At 45.0% G+C, this 19,313-nt stretch overlaps 1 protein-coding gene and 1 long non-coding RNA gene across 2 annotated transcripts; one reads left to right on the top strand and one right to left on the bottom strand.

Moving 5' to 3' along the window:
- The first annotated feature begins 4,603 nt into the window (after positions 1-4,603).
- Positions 4,604-14,971, top strand: LOC132387232 (uncharacterized). Its single transcript, XR_009509826.1, has 3 exons — positions 4,604-9,405; positions 12,272-12,378; positions 14,901-14,971. It is a non-coding gene; the product is annotated as an uncharacterized LOC132387232 (long non-coding RNA).
- LOC132387231 (zinc finger protein 229-like) lies at positions 9,550-18,040 on the bottom strand. The gene is made up of 2 exons (XM_059959587.1): positions 18,014-18,040; positions 9,550-11,787 (listed from the first exon to the last, which is right to left on the bottom strand). Exon 2 carries the CDS (start codon positions 11,387-11,389, stop codon positions 10,016-10,018), a length of 1,374 nt encoding a protein of 457 aa, XP_059815570.1. The 5' UTR covers positions 11,390-11,787; positions 18,014-18,040; the 3' UTR covers positions 9,550-10,015.
- Between the last annotated feature and the right edge of the window lie 1,273 nt (positions 18,041-19,313).

Here is a 19,313-nt window from a genome sequence, read left to right as displayed (position 1 = left end):
GAAATTGTTGCCACAAGAGGACACAGGTTTAAGGTGCTGGGGAGTAGGTACAGAGGAGATGTCAGGGAGATGTCTTTTTCCTCAGAGAGTGATGAGCGTGTGGAATGGGCTGCCTGAAACAGTGGAGGAGCCGGATAGGTACCTGGAGACATCAGAGAAAAAAAAGAGAGAAACTAGCTTTGAAAACTAGAGGGCGATTGGTACCTTAGAAAGTTCTAAGGGTCGGGACATGTCAGCACAACTTTGTGGGCCAAAGTGCCTGTATTGTGCTGTTGGTTTTCTTTGTTTCTGTGAATAGATTAAAAATCGTGCAAGAAACAGAAAAACTATATATTTTAAAAGTGAGGTAGTGTTTAGGGGTTTCAATGTCCATTTAGCTATTGGATGGCAGAGGAGAAAAAAAACTGTTCCTGAATCACTGAGTGTGTGCCTTCAAGCTTCTGTACCTCTCTATCTGATAGTAACATTAAGAAAAGGGCAAACCCTGGGTGCTGGAAGGCCTTAATAATGGACGCTGCCTTTCTCATACTCTGGTAATCTTATAAACGTCTATCAAGTCTCACCCCTGCCGGCACGGCTCCGGAGAAAACAAAACAATTTTGTCCAACCTCTCGTTACATCTCATGCCCTCTAATCCAGGCAATATCCTGGTAAACCTCTTCCGCATCCCCTCCAAAGCCCCGACATCCTTCCGAAAATGAGGGCACTCTAGGTGTGGTCTAACTAGTTTTATAAAGCTGCATCACAACTTTCCGACTTTTGAACTCAATGCTTCAACTAATAAAGACAACCAGGCCATTTGCCTTCTTAACCACCGGATCAATCTGTGCAGTCTCTTTCAGGGAGCGATGAACTTGGAGTCTGAGATCCCTCTGATCCTCAACACTGTTCAGGGTTTTGCATTAAACAGTGTACTGTCTTATACATTCGACCTACCGAGCTGCTAAGATGATCACCACTGATCAAATCTCACTGAAATTTTTCAGATCCTGCTGAACTTGATGTCAAGTGCACAAGTACGGAGAAACACTGACTTGTAATAGCATCACAGGCAAGTACATTCAGAGAACACACGGAACATAAATTATACAACTCTCTGTCAGTAACAATATAGAAACATGTTTTACGTCATCTTGCTAATCGGACCAGAACAACAGGGGCCGGTGGCGCATCACAGACGGTTCGGTGTGAAGGTCTCACAACCCGGACCGACCCCGGCAGAGACTCTGTGAAGGAAGCGAGGCGAGGCCGCCAGTTCGGGGAAGTTCATCCCCTCCCCCTTCAGGTTTCGCCGATTGCCTTGTGAATCTCTCCCCACCCCACCACCTTTTATTCTCCAGTCCCGCCGAAGGGTTTCGGCCGGTAATGTTGACTATACTCTTTTCCTAGCTATTACCCGGCCGGCTGAGTTCCTCTAGCATTTTGTGCGCGCTGCTCGCAATTCCAGCCATTTGCAGATTTTCTCTTGTTTGAGTTTAATTCACTACCTGACGTCAGACCTCCCCGCTCGGGACCAGCTTCAGTACTCAACGAAGGGAAATTGTCCGTGTTGCCCCACAGAGAATAATCCGTTCCTGGATCTCCGCCCCAGGGGGGAGGAACCCTCCCGATCCCGGTCCCTCCGCCGACCCGCTTCCACAAAGAATGAAAAAAACTACACAACCTGGCCTGAGCATGCGCGATCTGTAATAGCGTCATCAGGCAGTGGGCGGGGCCTCAGAAACGAACCCACAGGTGTTGCGGATCCGCGGTGAAACGTGCTCAGACCCACACAGGAAATGTGCTGGTTTCATTTAAATCAGTCTATGCTTATAAACACTAATTTCTATTCACATTCCTCTGGCCTCACTGGACAGGAACACTGACACATCAAGTGAGAAACAGGTGGGACATTCTAACTATCAACAAGATAATAGACAATAGACAATAGCTGCAGAAGTAGACCATTCGGCCCTTCGAGCCTGCACCGCCATATTGAGATCATGGCTAATCAACTACTATCAATACCGGGTTCCTGCCTTGTCCCCATATCCCTTGCTTCCCCTATCCATAAGATACCTATCTAGCCTCTTCTGGAAAGCATCCAGAGAATTGTCCTCAACTACCTTCTGAGGCCGTGCATTCCAGACCCCCACAACTCTCTGGCAGAAGTATTTCCTTAACTCTGTCCTAAATGACCTACCCCTTATTCTCAAACCATGTCCTCTGGTACTGGACTCTCCCAGCATCTGGAAAATATATTTCCTGCCTCTATCTTGTCCAATCCCTTAATAATCTTATATGTTTCAATCAGATCCCATCTGAATCTCCTTAATTCCAGCGGGAACAAGCCCAGTCTCTCTAACCTCTCTGCGTAAGCAGTCCAGACATCCCAGGCTGCTCTCGCATCTCAGCCACATGTTCCTCCTCGATCCTCATTTCCTCGATCCCTTTGGTCTCCACACATCTGCCGGCCGCTGTTTTATGTGAGGACAGTCACCAAGTCTTCACCGCCCTCTATGGTGGGGATTTACAGGCATTCACATCCCGCGGACTGGAGACATTTCCCCTCATTTCAGTCCCAGACAGTCCACCCATTTTTCCAAAGACTGGGATCCCTGGTTCAACTGGTAATGATGCTGTGCATTTCAATGTGTTCATCTCTCAGTCCTCGATTCTCTAAATGAAAGGGTTAGCACATTTGATCTTTCTTCATATAATGACCCACCACTCCAGGGGTCAGTATGGTGAAACTTCTTGCACTCTCTATAACAAATACTCTCTAAAAACCTTGCTAATCCTATATGGAATTAATTTCCATCTTCTGTAGCCCCGTGTTTCGCCAAACGCTCAACTCCCACCCCTGCCACTATTTACAACCCCACTTCCCCCCTCAGCTGGATCCACCTCTTGCCCAGTTCTTGCCCATCCCCACCCCTCACCTCTTTTCTCTGACTACTTCCCGTCCACTCTCAGTCCAGAGGGAGGGTCTTGGCCCGAAATGTTGAAGGCCCATTTCCCTCCACAGATGCTGCCCGACCTACTGAGTTCCTCCGGCAGTTTGTTCTTTGGTCTGTATAACCCGTGTTAGTATGTGGAACGGGATTTTTCACCGTATTCCAAGTACAATCTCAACAAATCCCACATAATTGTCACTTTGTCCGGACCATTGGCCCCGCTTGCAGGTGTTTGCCGGTGTTTGCCCCCCACCCAATGTGTTGAATCCCTCTGCTCACCACCACCGTGGGCTCAGGCATTTCCACCGATGAGCACCTCCTGTCCCCACCGGGACAAACATCCTGTCCGCCCCCTCTCACACCATCTTCATCCTTTCAATAAAATTCCCCCTCTCCTCACATTTTATGTCGTGATCCCTCCACGGGGAAGCGGCATCAAGCGATGGATCGTATGGTCTCCTACTCCCTCCTCAGACGCTTCACAAACGCCCCCAACTTTCCTTGGATGGAAATAGATATAAATCAAAAAGCGGGACATTTTCTTTGAAATTTGTTCCGCTTTAACGTGCTGTTCGAGCTGCAGTGGGAGACGGCTCAACCCCTCTCAGCTGGTCCGCCTTCATTACTGGGTGAAACCAGTGATTGACGTCATTTCGCACCAATGGGAATAGCGCAGCTCTGCGGTCAATTCAATTCCTCGGTTGACTGTTCGGGGAGGGGGGGTGGGCGTTGGCTCGTGCTTAATTGCTCAGCCCTGAAACCGAAACAGCTCGAGCGCAGCAGCGCGTGTGACGGGAAGCACCGTGGTCATGACAGCAGATGCAGATATGAGGAGACCCTGGGTGACGTCAGGCGATTAGGTGCTCCTGTGTGACGTCACGTGAGGGGGGCGCTTCAATTTTAAAACACCTTTCGTTCCGGACGATTTGGAACAACAAAATTAAACTTCGGTTTCAGCACTGAATCCGGTGCTGTGTGACGTAAAGTCCTGGGTCAGGCGGTGCCCAGTTGTTGACTGAGTGGGCAGCGCGGTTTTGTCTCGACTGGAGGCTCCAGGCTCTCCTCAGCCCCGGTTTTCACTTTGCGACCGAGCCCCGACTGTGGAATCAATTCCTTATGGTTCTCCGAGGGGTAAGGGGTGAAGAGGCGGCTCAGTCTGTGTGTGGGTAGAGGTTATGAGTGGAATGTGGGTCCGGGTCCCGAGACGAATTTAGTCGTAAACAAGGGAGGATCTCGTGAATTGGATCAGACAGCTTAGCTCGCATGTCCTTTCAGGAAACAATTCTCTCTTCATATTAATGACTGTCTAATCTTGCTGCTAAGAAGATTACGTTCTCCAACATTGTGTGTTACAGAGCCCCAGAATCTAGGACAGCCGCCATGGGCTGCGAGTGCAGATAGGGTAAGATGTCACTGACCTGTGCATCAGAGAAAGTCACGGGTTTGTCCAGTCTCCTGTGATATCTGCTGGCACATCGGGAGTCTGAAATGGAAAGGTAAGAGGGAAGGGGCTGAGGAGAGAGTTTTAACAGGGGAACCTGTTCAAGGGTGGAGGGATACCGGAGCTGACTAATAGATCGTTTTGATTTTTTTTGTGTGTAACCTCACAGGTGGTGACTGAGGAAGAAGCTTGTTGACGGAGGATACCCAGAGGCGAGTAGGTCAGATACAGAATCAGGAATTGAACTGAATTGAATTGACTTTATTTCTTACATCCAAGAAGAGTAAAAATCTTTACGTTACGTTTCCATCGAAATGTGCAATCTTAGTAATTTATAATAGTTTATAATAAATAAAACCGACAATGTAATATAGAGTACACTCAAATCAGTGTCAGTTCATCAGTCTGATGTCCTGGTGGAAGAAGCTGTCCCAGAGCCTGTTGGTCCTGCCTTTTATGTTGCGGTTCCGCTTACTGGATGGTGGTAGCTGGATTAGTGACAGTGATGTGATTTCCTGTGTCAAGGGTATTGACAATCGACTGAAGTGAGGAATTTGTGTGGAGATGCTGCTTCCCTGGAGGTGGAGGAAAGAGGACACACCAACAGGAGGACCAGCGGCGGGAAGGCACGATTTGTCAGGTCTGACGACGAGCTGAATGTGCCATAACCTTCAGACTGTATCAGAGAACCATTCTGTGGGTATTTAAAATGTCAGAAGCAGGGGCAGGCGTTGTGTGTCCATCAGACACTCAGTGAAATGGTTCATCTTACAATGTGCAGGGATGAAAGCAGTGTTTAGGGGCAGATTTAATCACTGATTCTGTCACAGTGAGAGGGTTAGTTTTGCTGTAAGGAAGCAATATTAATGGAAGAAGACACAGGAACTTCATCAATTGCCAGTTGTTCAGCAGAAGTGACCAATCTATGTTAACTTGAGAGAAACAGATACTTGCAGTGACGACAAAGGGGTGCAATCTGGTTTATTTCAGGTTGGACAGGGGTGTGGAGTTTTGAAACCAATCCCTTCTGATGCCACGATTGTTAATTTAGTGTATCCAGAGTTGAGGGTCACACAGCACGGAAACAGACCTTTGGACGGCCATACCTGTCCTGACCATCCACTCACTGTCTACACTGGTACCATTTATCAGCACTTGGTTCATAGCCAACTGTACCTCAGCAGTTTCAATGCTCATCAACTTTGTAAATATTGTGAAGGGACCTGCCTCCATCACCACCTCGGACAGTGTGTTCCAGATTTCAACTACCCTCTGAGTGAAAAATCTCTTCCTCAGATCCGTCGAAACCTCTTCATCCTCTGCTTACATCTATGCTCTCTGAGCTGTGACACCTCTGTCCCAGGATCGAGGCCAATATGGGCATCAGTGAGGCACTTGCTAAGGTTCAGCACGGTAAGTTGCTGTGGAAAGTCAGATCACATGGGATCCAGGGAGAACTGGATGCACAGTTGTCTTGATGGTAGTAAGCAGAGAGTTTATTTGACTCAGGGCCCAGACTAGTGAGGTTCCCCAGAGTTACAGCCATTGCTTTCATTATTCATTGATATTTAATTATATTTGCATTTTCACAGTTAGTTGAATTCTATGCTCTACTTGATCTTTCATTGTGCCATCCAGTTACTATTCTATAGATTTGCAAAGTGTTCCTTTAGGGAAGAAAAAAATCTCAGGGTCATATGTGGTAACAAATGTGTACTCTGATAACAAGATATACTTTGAACTTTGAACATTGCTACTTGTCATCTGGATCAAGAATTAGGTTGAGGACGTACAGGGCATGGATAGTAGGTTTATAGCCAGTAGATTCAAACAATTAGTTTTTCTGAAAGATATTAAGTATAAATTCTCAGCTCTGTTTCCCTCTCCGCACTTGACCACCCCCTGCCCTTACTGTCTGCCCTGTCACCCTGACATTGGACATAAGTTCAGGGTGAAAGTGAATTATTTTTGGGGACCCTGACGGGGAATTCTTCACTCACAGTTTGGTGAGAGCGGAATGAGCTGCCAGTGGAAGTGTTGGATGTGGGTTCGATTTAGACACAAGAGAGAAATCTGAGTGAGGACATGGATGGTAGGTGTATGGAGGCTCTGGGGCAGGTAGTTGGAACCAGGCAGTAAAAATAAAAGCAGGTCAGCATTGATGAGAAGGGTCAAAGGGCCTGTTTTGGTACTGCTGGGGTTTGTGACTCTTATAATATTCTGATCCGTAATTTCCACTGTCAGTGTTTTGCTGCTAATGACTGAACCCAGAAATTTACACAAAAGAATTGAAAGACATTTAACTGGCTACAGTAAGCGCTTAGATGCTATGACACTCGCTAAAGTGGGTGTTACTAAGTACTGACCATGCAGGCTGCCCAAACATTTGCTTCTGGCCCTTTTTCTTTTTTGATATTTTGAAATTGTAAAAGATGGAAATTAAAAAAAACATCCTTGCTTAAACCATTAAAGAAATGTCTCATCTTTAACTTTATGCCTTTTGGAAATCAGGTCATCTTTTACTCGTTTAGCTATTCACAGTAAAAGAAATTTTGACCATGGGTGCTCAAACTTCTGCATGCCAGTGTATATATCCTGTTCCTTCCAAATTACTTCCAGAAATTCCAGCCATTGCTGCTCTGTTTTCATCCTTGCCTGTGTTCTTCTCAAATCAATTTTGACCATATATTCTCTCAAGTCTCTCTAATTCTCTTTATTCCACATCAGACTTTAACTTCTACTTCTCTGATGTCAGGGTGAATTTGATCACATTACGATCACTTGCCCCTTAGTGTTCTTTGAACTTAAGTGACCTAATAATTTTTGGATCATGACAACACCCAATCCAGAATAACTGATCCCCAAGTGGGCTCAACCACGAGCTGTTCTAAAAAAGCATCCTATAGGCATTCTGGGAGTTCCTCCTCTTGAGACCAACACCATCCTAATTTTCCTTATCACTTGCATGACAGCCCCTGTTGTACCGTTGCCCTTTTGGCACACATTTTCTATCTCCCATTGTAACTTGTGGACCACATCCTTACTACTGTTTGGAGGTCTCTATACAATTCCCATTAGGGATCTTTTTTTTTATGTTTCCAGTTCCTTTATTCTACCCACAGATTCTACACCTTCCAACCCTATGCCAATATTAAATTTTACCAACACAGCCACACAACCCCACTACCAGCTTGTTCTTTCAAGATACATAATTAACTGTGAAACAAGACGACCTGCAGATGCTAGAAATCTAGAGAACTACACACAAAGTGTTGGAGGAACTCAGCATGTCAGGCAACATCTATGGATGGGAATCAACATTTTGGGCCAAGACAGTTTATCCAGACTCTTGATACCCATGTATCTGGAATATCACCAAGCAAGTAGTGCGAAATAGAGAATGCCTTTGACAGAATTTAGTTCAAGACTTAAAAATCTTGGCAAACAGAGCTCAATAGTTAACAAATACAACAAAGGTAATAAACACTTTCATCAATACCGACACTGACATTTTTTAATAAAAACATCTTGGCCCAATTTCAATCAGTAGAGTTTACAAAGATAAATAAGAACTTTAGAAAAGTCTATTCACACTCAGACACCAGTGAATCTGCAGATGCTGGAAATAAATAAAAGCACAAAATGCTGGCAGAACTCAGCAGGCCAGACAGCATCTATGGGAGGAGGTAGTGACAATGATTCGGGCTGAACCCCTTCACCAGGAGTGACACATTCAGGTTAACACCACCTTGGACACAAGGAGGAAGAAGAAAAACACACATGAAAAAAAGTCAGACAACAGTCAGGTATAACTTCTAAGTATATACTTTCATCAAAAATGAACAGGATTTAGCACTCCATGTGTGTATATGCAATCATGATAAGAAATACAGACCAGAAAACTTCAATGAGAGGCCAAATCAGAAAAATAAATCATCACTCTGGAAGAAAACATTAAACAGTGGAATGAGTATGACCCTCCATGGGAGACATCTCAACGATCTGAGCAGATGAGATGGTGACAAGGAAGCACCATGCACCTGACTGAGAGTTGGAGACCTCTTCACAGAAACCCAAGGGTTTCTTGCAGAAATACAGGGCAAGGTGGTTAACAAAAGGAAAAAAAAAACAAAAATACATGACATAAAAACAAACAAGGCAGTAAGTGCAGAAAATGACAAGAGAAACCAGACACAATCCAACACATTCCAGGATCCCGCAGCAGTTTAACTCAATCTGATTACCTACAAAGGTACAATCAAGTGGCAAATATCATTCATCAAAATCTTGCTTTAAAATACAAACTCATCAATGCCCACCATAACTTAATAAAGGCACCATGAATTCAAGCCTGACCCAGTTTTAGAGTCAAGATCTTACAAACGTTTGTACAAATTATTTGATAATCAATACATTATTTCAGAGAGGATAATCCATGATAACCATCTGGATATAATATTACTGGATAAACAAGCAGGAACAAATCCCTCAATGGATAAAACCATTCCCAACACACATGTACCTCAACCAGTGGAGAACCTCACCACAGGCATTGTTTGTGTCATCAGTCAATCGAATGATTGTCTCTGTCAATCAGCTTCCAAATGTTGCTACTCTGACATTTGTTGCCACACCCCACTGCTGATTCCCTTCTCCTCATCATAAGTTCTTAACCCGACCATCGTCCAGAGCCCCAAATTCTGCCCTGTGCAGACCCACCTCTGGTATCTGACCCTGCTAAGTTAAACATCCAACTGATGGTTTCCCATTCTGTTTTCGGCCTTTACGGGACAGTGATGTTCTCTAAAAACCCTTTAGCAGCAGGGAAAATGATCCATAATGTGGAAATTAGTCGTGATTATGGAGATTAACAACCGATGTCATTCTTCCTCAGCCCAGAGATTTGAGGGGTGAAGAACATCTCAGACAGAACTGCAATCAGCTCGACTTCTTCAGTCTGCAGAAAATTCAAGCAAAACGTTTTCACCCACAGATGATGACTGTTTGGAACCCATCACCAGAGGGAGAGTGAGAAATGAGCAATGGGGGGGGGGGGGTGGGATTTAAATAGACTGTCATGGAAATGAATAACTGGCAGGGTCCAGCTGGCCTGAGTTGACTCTCTACTGTACACTAGGCGTGTTATAAATGCACTAAGTACCAGAGACAGAGTTTAAAATAGAACTGATTTATTTGTCTCAGATCCAGTTCCATTAAAGGTGACTAGGCAGCAGTAGAAACTCCTCCCATGCCCAGTGACCAGGGTGCAGAACTGTGTGTGGTGAATAGCAGCAATAATTGCAGAGTTCAGCACCGACAGTCACTCTCGAAATTGCATTCTGCAACAATGATGGACAAATATCCAGCATGCAGCTTATTGAAACTTTCTCCCCAGTGTGAACCCGGTACTGTGTCACAAGGTTAGATTACTGAGTGAATCCCTTCCCACATTCACAGCAGGTGAACGGCCTCTCCACAGTGTGAACCCAATGATGCACATTTGATGGAGATGGCTGAGAAAACACTTCCCAACGTCTCAGCAGGTGATCGGCCTTTACCCGAAGTGAACTTGCTGGTGTCTTTGTAGATTGGATGACTGAGTGAATCCCTTCCCACGTTCTGAGCAGGTGAACGGTCTCTACCCACTGTGAACTCGCTGGTGTGCCAGCAGATGAGATGACTGAGTGAATCCCTTCCCACATTCACAGCAGATGAACGGCCTCTCCCCAGTGTGAACTCGCTGATGTGCTAATAGTGAGGATGACCGAGTGAATCCCTTCCCACATTCACAGCAGGTGAACGGCTTCACCCCAGTGTGAACTCGCTGGTGTCTATGAAGGTTGGATGACTGATGGAACCCCTTCCCACAGACTGAGCAGGTGAATGGTCTCTCCCCAGTGTGAACTCGCTGGTGTATCTGTAGATCAGATAACCGAGCAAATCCCTTCCCACATTCACAGCAGGTGAACGGCTTCTCCCCAGTGTGAACTGACTGGTGTCTCTGTAGGTTGGATGACTGAGTGAATCCCTTCCCACATTCTGAGCAGGTGAACGGCCACACCCCACTGTGAACTGACTGGTGTACCAGTAGTTCAGATGACTGAGTGAATCCTTTCCCACATTCTGTGCAGGTGAATGGCCACTCCCCAGTGTGAACTGACTGGTGTGCCAATAGTGAGGATGACCGACTGAATCCCTTCCCACAGTCTGAGCAGGTGAACTGCTTCACCCCAGTGTGAAATTGCTGGTGTCTATGAAAGTTGGATGATTGATGGAATCCCTTCCCACAGACTGAGCAGGTAAACGGCCTCTCGCCAGTGTGAACTCGCTGGTGTATCTGTAGATCAGATGACCGAGCGAATCCCTTCCCACATTCACAGCAGGTGAATGGCCTCTCCCCGGTGTGAACTCGCCCGTGTGTCAGCAGATCAGATGACCGAGTGAATCCCTTCCCACAGTCTGAGCAGGTGAATGGCCACTCCCCACTGTGAACTGACTGGTGTGCCAGTAATTTGGATAACTGTGTGAATCCCTTCCCACATTCTGAGCAGGTGAACCGCCACTCCCCAGTGTGAACTGACTGGTGTCTCTGTAGGGTGGATGACTGTGTGAATCTCTTCCCACAGTCTGAGCAGGTGAAAGGCTTCTCCCCAGTGTGAACTTGCTGGTGTCTCTGTAGGTGTGATGACTGTGTGAATCTCTTCCCACAGACTGAGCAGGTGAATGGCCTCTCCCTGGTGTGAACTGACTGGTGTCTCTGTAGGGTGGAAGAGTGAGTGAATCTCTTCCCACAATCTGAGCAGGTGAAATCCCTCTCTGCAGTGTGAACTAACCGATGTAGCAGTAGGTGAGATGACCGAGTGAATCTCTTTCCACAGTCTGAGCAGGTGAATGGCCTCTCCCCAGTATGAACTCCTTGATGTACCTTCAACTTAGATGATTCAGTGAATCTCTTCCCGTAGTCCAAGCAGGTGAACGGCCGCTCCCCGGTGTCAACTCGCTGATGAGCCATTAGGTCAGATGACCGAGAGAATCCTTCCCCGCAAATTCAGCAGATGACCAGCCTCTGCCCAGTGTGAACTGACTGGTGTGTCCACAGGTGGGATGACCGACTGAATCCCTTCTCACCCACAGAATAGGTGAATAGCCTTGTCCCAGTGTGAATTTGCTGATGTACCTTCAGTTGTGATGACCAACTGAATCCACTCCCACTGTCTGAGCAAGTGAATGGCCTCTCCCCCGTGTAAAATAACAGGCGTGCCTGTCGGTTAGATGACTGAGTGAATTCCTCCCCACAGTCTGAGCAGGAAGGATTGTTGATTGAATCCCTTGTTGCACTTCTTAAATATCTAGACAAAACTGGTCTGTTGTGTTTGAATTTCCAATAACAAATTCCTTGTCATTTTTAACCTGTAAAAAAGATTTACAAAATCCATCAATGGGTGAAGAACATTTCAGATAAGATCACTTTAGCTGCCAAGGTGTGATCTGATAATCACACTGTTACAGTGAGGTGCAACCCAAGCTGGAGAGAGAAATCATCTTCTAACTGGGCACAGAGCTGGTGTCTGGAATGACCATCAAACTCTCTGATGCCCTTCCTGTCTCTATGAGAATGGGGCATTTCTGTCATCTCCAATCTGTGACCTGGCTCAGTTTGACTGTCTCCATTGGTATTATTCCCTGTTCCCACTGAGCTGCATGGGGGCCTGGCCCCACAGTAAATGAAACACTCACACAAATAGCATTGTTAACCTGCAGCTGGGATTTTCTTTTATGTACTGTTATTTTAAAGTACCACAGTTTAATGCCATGTAAATATCTCCTACTCAGATGCATAGTTGCTCTGCACAGCTGTTAAAATACTAATATTTGCTCTAATTCCTTATTTCAGGTTCTTGTCACAGTCATAGAAAAGTACAACACAGAAACAGACTTCTTGGCCCATCTAGTTTGTGTTGAACTATTTAAACTGTCTACTCCCATACACCTACCATCCAGGTACCTATACAAACCTCTTAAATGTTTAAATCGAGCTTGCCTGCACCAGTTGGGTTGTTGGCTCATTCCACACCCAGATGACGATCTGTGTGAAGAAGTTTCTCCTCATGTTCCCCTTAATGTTTCACCTTTCACCCAAAACCTATGGCCTCCAGTTGTAGTCCCAACCCATCTCAGTGGTAAAAGCCAGCTTGTATTTACCCGATCTATACCCCTCATAATTTTGGTATACCTTTATCAAATCTCCCCTCAATCTTCTCCATTACAAGGAATAAAGCTCAGACCTGTTCAATCGCTCCTTATGGCCCAAGTTCTCCAGACCTGACAACAGCCTTCTGAATTTTCTCTGAACTCTTTCAGCCTCTTTTACTTTCCTGTAGATTGGTGACCAAAACTGCACACAACACTCCAAATTAGGCCTCACCAATGTCAACATAACATCCATCTACTGTACTCTGTACTTTGGTTTATGAAGGCCAAAGTGGCAAATCTTTCTTTCTATTCCCATTGAACTGTGACACCATTTTCAGTGAATTATGGACCTGTATTCCCAAATCACTTTTGTCTCGAGCACTCCTCAGAGCCCGACCAGTCACTGTGTAAGACATAGGTTCTACCAAATACAACACTTCCCTCTTGTCTCCAATAAATTCCATTTTCCGTTTCTCAACCCATTTTTCCAGCTAGTCCAGATCACACGGCAAGCCATGACAGTCTTCCTCGCTGTCCACTACACCTCCAGTCTTGGTGTCATCCACAAATTTGCTGATTCAGTTAACCATGTTATCATCCAGATTACTGATATAGATGACAAAAACAACAGATCCAGCAGTGATCCCTATGACACACCACTAGACACAGGCCTCTGGTCAGACAGGCAACCATCTGCAACCACACTCTGGCTTCTCCCAAAGTGTCTCATCCAGTTTACTATCTCATCCTGAAAGCTGAGTAACTGAACCTTTCTGACCCACCCCCATGTACGACTTTGCTGAAGTCCATGTAGACAACATCCATTGCCTTGTCTTCATCCACTTTCCTGTTAAGTTCCTCGAGAGACTCTATAAGACTGGTTAGACATGACCTACCATGCACAACCCCATGCTGCCTATACTTAATCAGTCCACATCTATCCAAATACTTATACATCTGGTTCCTGCGCATACGTTCCAATAACTTTCCCACCTCTGATGACAAGCTCACCAATGTACAATTTTCTTGTTCATTTTTAGAGCCTTTCTTGAACAGCGGAAATACATTGACTGTCCTCCAATCCTCCAGTACCTCACCTGTCACTGATGATGATTTAAATATCTGTGCTTGGGGCCCGACAATTTCTGCACATCCTCCACGGAGTCCCAGGGAACAACTTGTCAGACCCTGGGGATTTAGCCATGCTAATTTGCCTTCGGACAACAAACATCTCCACCTCTGTAATCTGTACAGGGTCCATGAAGTTCATGCTGCTTTGCCTCAATTCTATACTCTGTGACCATCTCCTGAGTAAATACGGATGCAAAAAAAATTTTTTAAATCTCCCCCATATATTTTGTCTCCTCATATGGATTACCATTCTGATCTTCTATAGCATTATTTTTTTTTTTGCTTGCAATCTTTTTGCTCTTAACATATCTGCAGAATCCCTGAGGATTCCCCTTCAAGTTCTCTGATGGGTCAACCTCATGCATTCTTTTATTTCTTTCAGAAGTGTTCAGTTGAATTTCCTGTACTTCATACCCCATTTGTACCTATCTGCCTGAACTTGGTATGCACCTCCTTTTTATTGATCTGGGAGAGGAAAGCCAAAGCGGTGATAGTGCTGCATCGTGGGAGGTGGGTGTAAGGGGAGTGTTTAAACTAAAGTTGCAGGGCAAATGGGAGCCTGAATAACAGAACAGATAGTGGAGGGGTTGTGGAACAGACCTCAGACAAAGTCAGGAATGAAAAACGGTGAGCATGGTGCAGTGAATATGCTGAACACTATATATTTCAATACAAGGAGCAGCGTAGGAAAGGCTGATGTGTTCAGGGATGGATCAACACCTCAAATTCTGACACCAGTATCTGGCACCTGTGGACTGGGACAGGCTGCTTTATGGCAAAGGTGTGCTTGGTCAGTGGGGGTCCTTCAAAGTGAAATTTTGAAAGTACAAAGTGGGTATGTGCTTCTTAGAATAAATGGTACAGATAGAAACTGTAGAGAACCTTGGATTTCAAGAAATATTGAGACCCTGGTGAAGCACAAAACGGAGTTATAAAACAGGGATAGGCAGGTAGGTTCTTCTGGAGTATAAGCAATGCAAGAGAACAAATAAGAAATAAATCAGGATGACTAAAAGAAGGCATGAGGTTGCCATGGCAGAAAAAATGAAGGATAATCCTCAGGGATTCTGGAGATAGATTTATAGCAAAAGGATTGCAAGGCACAAAGTTGGTCCTCTGGAAGACCGGAATGGCAATCCACGTGTGGAACCAAAGCAGATGGGGAGATGTTAAATATCTTTTCATCTCTATTTTCTCAGGAGATGGACACAGGGTCTATGGGAGCGTGGAAAAGGACATGACTTGGCACCCCCTCGGACCCTACAGGAGGCAAGTGCAGAAGTTGTCGGGCCCCTGGCAGAGATAACCAAATCATCCTTGGTGAACCGGGGTTGGTTATTAGAGGATTGTAGGATAGCCAAAGTTATTTCACTGTTCAACATAAAACATTGAAATCCACAGCATATTCCAAGCCATTCAGCCCACAATGTTGTGCCAACCATGCAACTTACTCTAGAAACTGCCTAGAGTTTCCCTAGCGCATAGCCCTCTATTTTTCTTTGCTCCATGTACCTGTATAAGAGAATGTTAAAAGACCCTACTGTATCTGCCTCGACCACCGCTACTGGCAGTACATTCCACACACCCACCACTCTCTGTGTAAAGACTTACCCCTGACTTTCCCTCGGTATCTATTTCCAAGCCCCCTCCTGTTAGCCATTTCAGCCCTGGGAAAAGCCTCTGAATATCCACACAATCAAAGCCCCTCACCATCTTATTCACCTAAACAAGGCTCTAAGCATAAACAAACAAACTATACATTGTTTTGAGGGTTTGTTGGAAGTATGCAAAATTATGAGGGTACAGATAGGGTAAATGCAAGGAGGTTTTTTCCACTGAGGTTGGGTGGGATGACAACCAGAGGTGATGGGTAAGTGGGGAAGGTGAAAATTTAACGGGAACATGTGGAAAACCTCTTCACTGAATCAATTGTGAGAGTGTGGAATGAGATGCCAGCACACTGGTGCATGTGAGCTCGATTTCACCATTTAAGAGAAGTTTGGATAGGAACCTGGATGGTAGGGGTATGGAGGGCTATTGTCCCAGTGCAGGTCATTGCATCAGACAGCTTAAATGTTTTCAGCATTGTCTCAATGGGACATATGGTCTGTTTCTGCACTGAACTTCTCCAGGTTTCTATGACAGAGAAGCTGGACAAAATTGATTGGAAAGGGAAACCGGTAGGAATGTCGATGGAGCAGCAATGGCTGGAGTTTCGGGGAACAATTCGGGAGCTGCATGGTAGATACAACCCAATGAAGCATTAGAATGGCAGGAGGACAGAACAATGGCTGAAATGAGAAGCCAAAGCCAACATAAAAGCCAAAGAGAGGTTAAATAATTGAGCGAAAAATATTGGGAAGCTTTTACAAACTAACAGGTCTGAACAACATCTGTCTGGTGTCAAGAAAACAACCTCTCCCTCAATGTCGAAAAAACAAAAGAGCTGGTTGTGGATTACAGAAGGAATGGAGACAGGGTAATCCCCTTTGCTGTTGAGAGGGTGAGCAGCTGTACCGACGAAGAAGGGCCCAAAGGATATTGAGGACCCAATTCACCACAACCACAAACTGTTCCTGCTGCTGCCGTCCAGGAAACGGTACCACAGCAAAAGGACCAGCAGGCTCCAGGACATCATGTTCCACCAGGCCATCAGTCTGATTAATTGATTTCTATGTTATATAGACTGTCCTAAGTGCAAACTATTTATATGAATTACAGATTGCACATTTAGATGGAGACGTAAACAAAAGATATCTACTCCTCATGTATATGAAGGATGTATGTAATAAAATCAATTCAATTTACCCTTTCCACTATCTGCTCTCTCATTCTGGCTCCCATTCCCCCTACAACTTATTTAAAACAGATCATCCCCACCCCCCGACACTAGCTGTAGTAAGCTTTACCTTCTTGTTCTGTTCCCCTAACTAACGAATCTTCTATCAACCCTTTGAATTACCTCTGCCAGGTAATCCCAAACAGTTTCTAAAGTGGTCTACCTGTTGTTGTGGGGTTGACCACAAGCGTACTCTGTGAGGGCTGTTTAACCTCATTTCCCTTCCTGACTCTCACCCAGTTTCCTGTGTCCTGCACCTTGGGTGTAATACCTCTCTTCATGTTATATTAATCACCTCCTCCAATTCCTGGATGATCCAGAATTCATCCATTTCCAGCTCCAACTCCTTAAGTGCAGGGTTACAAGCTGCAGCTGGATGTGCATCTTGTAGGTGAGGGTGTCAGGAACACTGGAGGTCTCCCCACCTACCCACCAATGTCCCCTCTAACTTGTAATGACCAGTGTGCACATGAAGCCTTTATTGTGCATGTTTGTTAATCCAGTGTCAACATGTGCACAGTGAATTTCATATAGAGAGGTATTCATTTTCACAGCAAGCAGATCACTGTCGATAACAACTTTGATCTCCTCTGGGTCTAATCAAGTTCAGCTGCACTGTCACACAACCTATGTAACAGGCCTGTAACAGGTAATGAAGGATTTTCTCACCAGAGCTTTTGCACTTTGTCCATATGTGGATTGCTTGCTAAATTACAATTCAAAAAGTAACATTTCCAAGTATCACTCCACTTTTTCCCACTTGTAAATTCTCCAGCAACTTTTGCATCTCCACAATAGACACAGATAATACCAGTTTATGTATTGTACATAAATATTTCCCCAAACCCTCCCCTAGGTGAACTCATTGATGGCAATGCCTATGAATCTGAATGGAAGGGGAGTAGACTGTCTCATTGGAGACATCTGGCACATTTGTGATGAAGGGCAAAAAGCTGTTTGATATAATTACCTTCCCAGAGAGAATGAGTCAAAACATGTTCTCACGGGTAGAAAAGTTCAGACCAGGAGGAGGTGGAACAAAGCAACACACACAAAATGCTGGAGGAACTCAGCAGGCCAGGCACCATCTATGGAAAAGAGTACTAATGCTGAGTTCCTCCGGCATTTTGTGTGTGTTGCTTGGATTTCCAGCATCTGCAGATTTTCTCCTGTTTGGGATTGGAGGTAAACAAATGTGATTTTCTCAAGAGCTGATGTAAAAGATTGTTGTGCCCTATCTCCGAGTTCCCAATCCTCACATTCAGATAGCTGGAGCTCAGCTCTGTTTGAGAGATCCATCGGTTCCCATTCCCTCATCAGCTGGAAGCTCCCCGGGGCCCGAGTACGGATCGTGGGGCTGAGAAAGAGGGACGAGAGCAGGACTGTGCCGGGAATAAGGGTCAGAGTGACTAGACTCACTGCAATTGTCCCTCAGTTGGTGTTTTTAAGGCTGAACCGGAGAATCGTTCTTACCTGCGCCGAGATCCCGAGGCCTTTTGTAAACTGCGCATGCGCAACATTCGCATCTTTGACGCCTGCGCATTCAATCAAGGCTTCAGAGCTGGCGAATTTATTATTGCAGCGCTTTCTGGGTAATCACGGTGCCATTAAAAGTTTCAGCAGACACCAGTTACATCCCATATCATTTTTTTTTGGTGTAGAAAACTCAGCAGCTCCTTTAACACAGAAAACAGCTCCCATAAAGAATACAATTAATATCAGCAAACTTTCCGCGTGTTTATTGCCAAAGTAGAACCTTCTTAAAAATGCAGATATGAAACACAAGACATTCTGCTGTTGCTGGAAATGTAGACACATACACATAAAATGCAGGAGGAAATCTGCAATTCGTGCAGCAGCTAAGCATAGTCCAGGCATGCTGAAGGGACTTGTCCAAAATTTTGTCTATTTATTCTTCTCCATATTTGCTTCCTGATCTGTTGATTTCCACCAGTATTTTTCAGAAATAAACCACCTTTTTTTCAATCAACCAGTTTCTAAATGTTTCTGATCTATCATTTGTAGCCACATCCTGTTGGTCTGATTCCTCGTCTTCCTCCTCTTTGTAAACTCCAGGCCCCATCTCTTTCTTGAGCCAGAAAGCCATGAATCATGCTGGCAACCCTTTGGTTTCTGATTCTGCTCCATCGAAGATTCACTCCTTACTCTGCTGTCAGACTTGAGAGGTGAATTGCACCAACTCAGCTGTCTAAGGCACAGTCCTTTGAAGTTAGTGAAAATCACCCAAAACATTGAAAAGAGCAAGGCTGATAAGTGAAGTCAGAGCCAAAGTAAAAACAAAAGACGGTGTACAAGGAAGTCAGAGCTAGTGGGAAGATAGAGGATTGGAGGCTTTTAAAAACATGCAGAAGAAATCCAGGAAGGTCTTTCAGAAGGAACTGATGAATGATGCGATGAAGCATGGGACTAATTTCAAAGAGGATACTAAAAGCTTTTTTTAAGTATATAAAAGGTAAAAGAGAGTCAAGGGTAGATATAGGACCAATACAGAATGATGCTGGAGATATTGTAATGAGAAATGCAGAGATGGCAGTGGAACTGAATGAGTAGTTTGCATCAGTCTTCACAGTGGAAGATGTCTACAGTATATCAGACATTCAAGAGTATTAGGGAAGTGAAGTCCGTGCAGTTACAATTACGACTGAGAAGGTGCTGAGGAAGATAATGGTCTGAGTGTAGATAAATCTCCTGGACCTGATGGAATACACCCTCGGGTCCTGAAGGAAGTAACTGGAAAGACTGCAGAGGCCTT

This window comes from Hypanus sabinus, unplaced genomic scaffold, assembly GCF_030144855.1.
Source record: "Hypanus sabinus isolate sHypSab1 unplaced genomic scaffold, sHypSab1.hap1 scaffold_1646, whole genome shotgun sequence".
NCBI lineage: Eukaryota > Metazoa > Chordata > Chondrichthyes > Myliobatiformes > Dasyatidae > Hypanus > Hypanus sabinus.
This window is presented reverse-complemented; position numbering and strand designations above follow the sequence as displayed.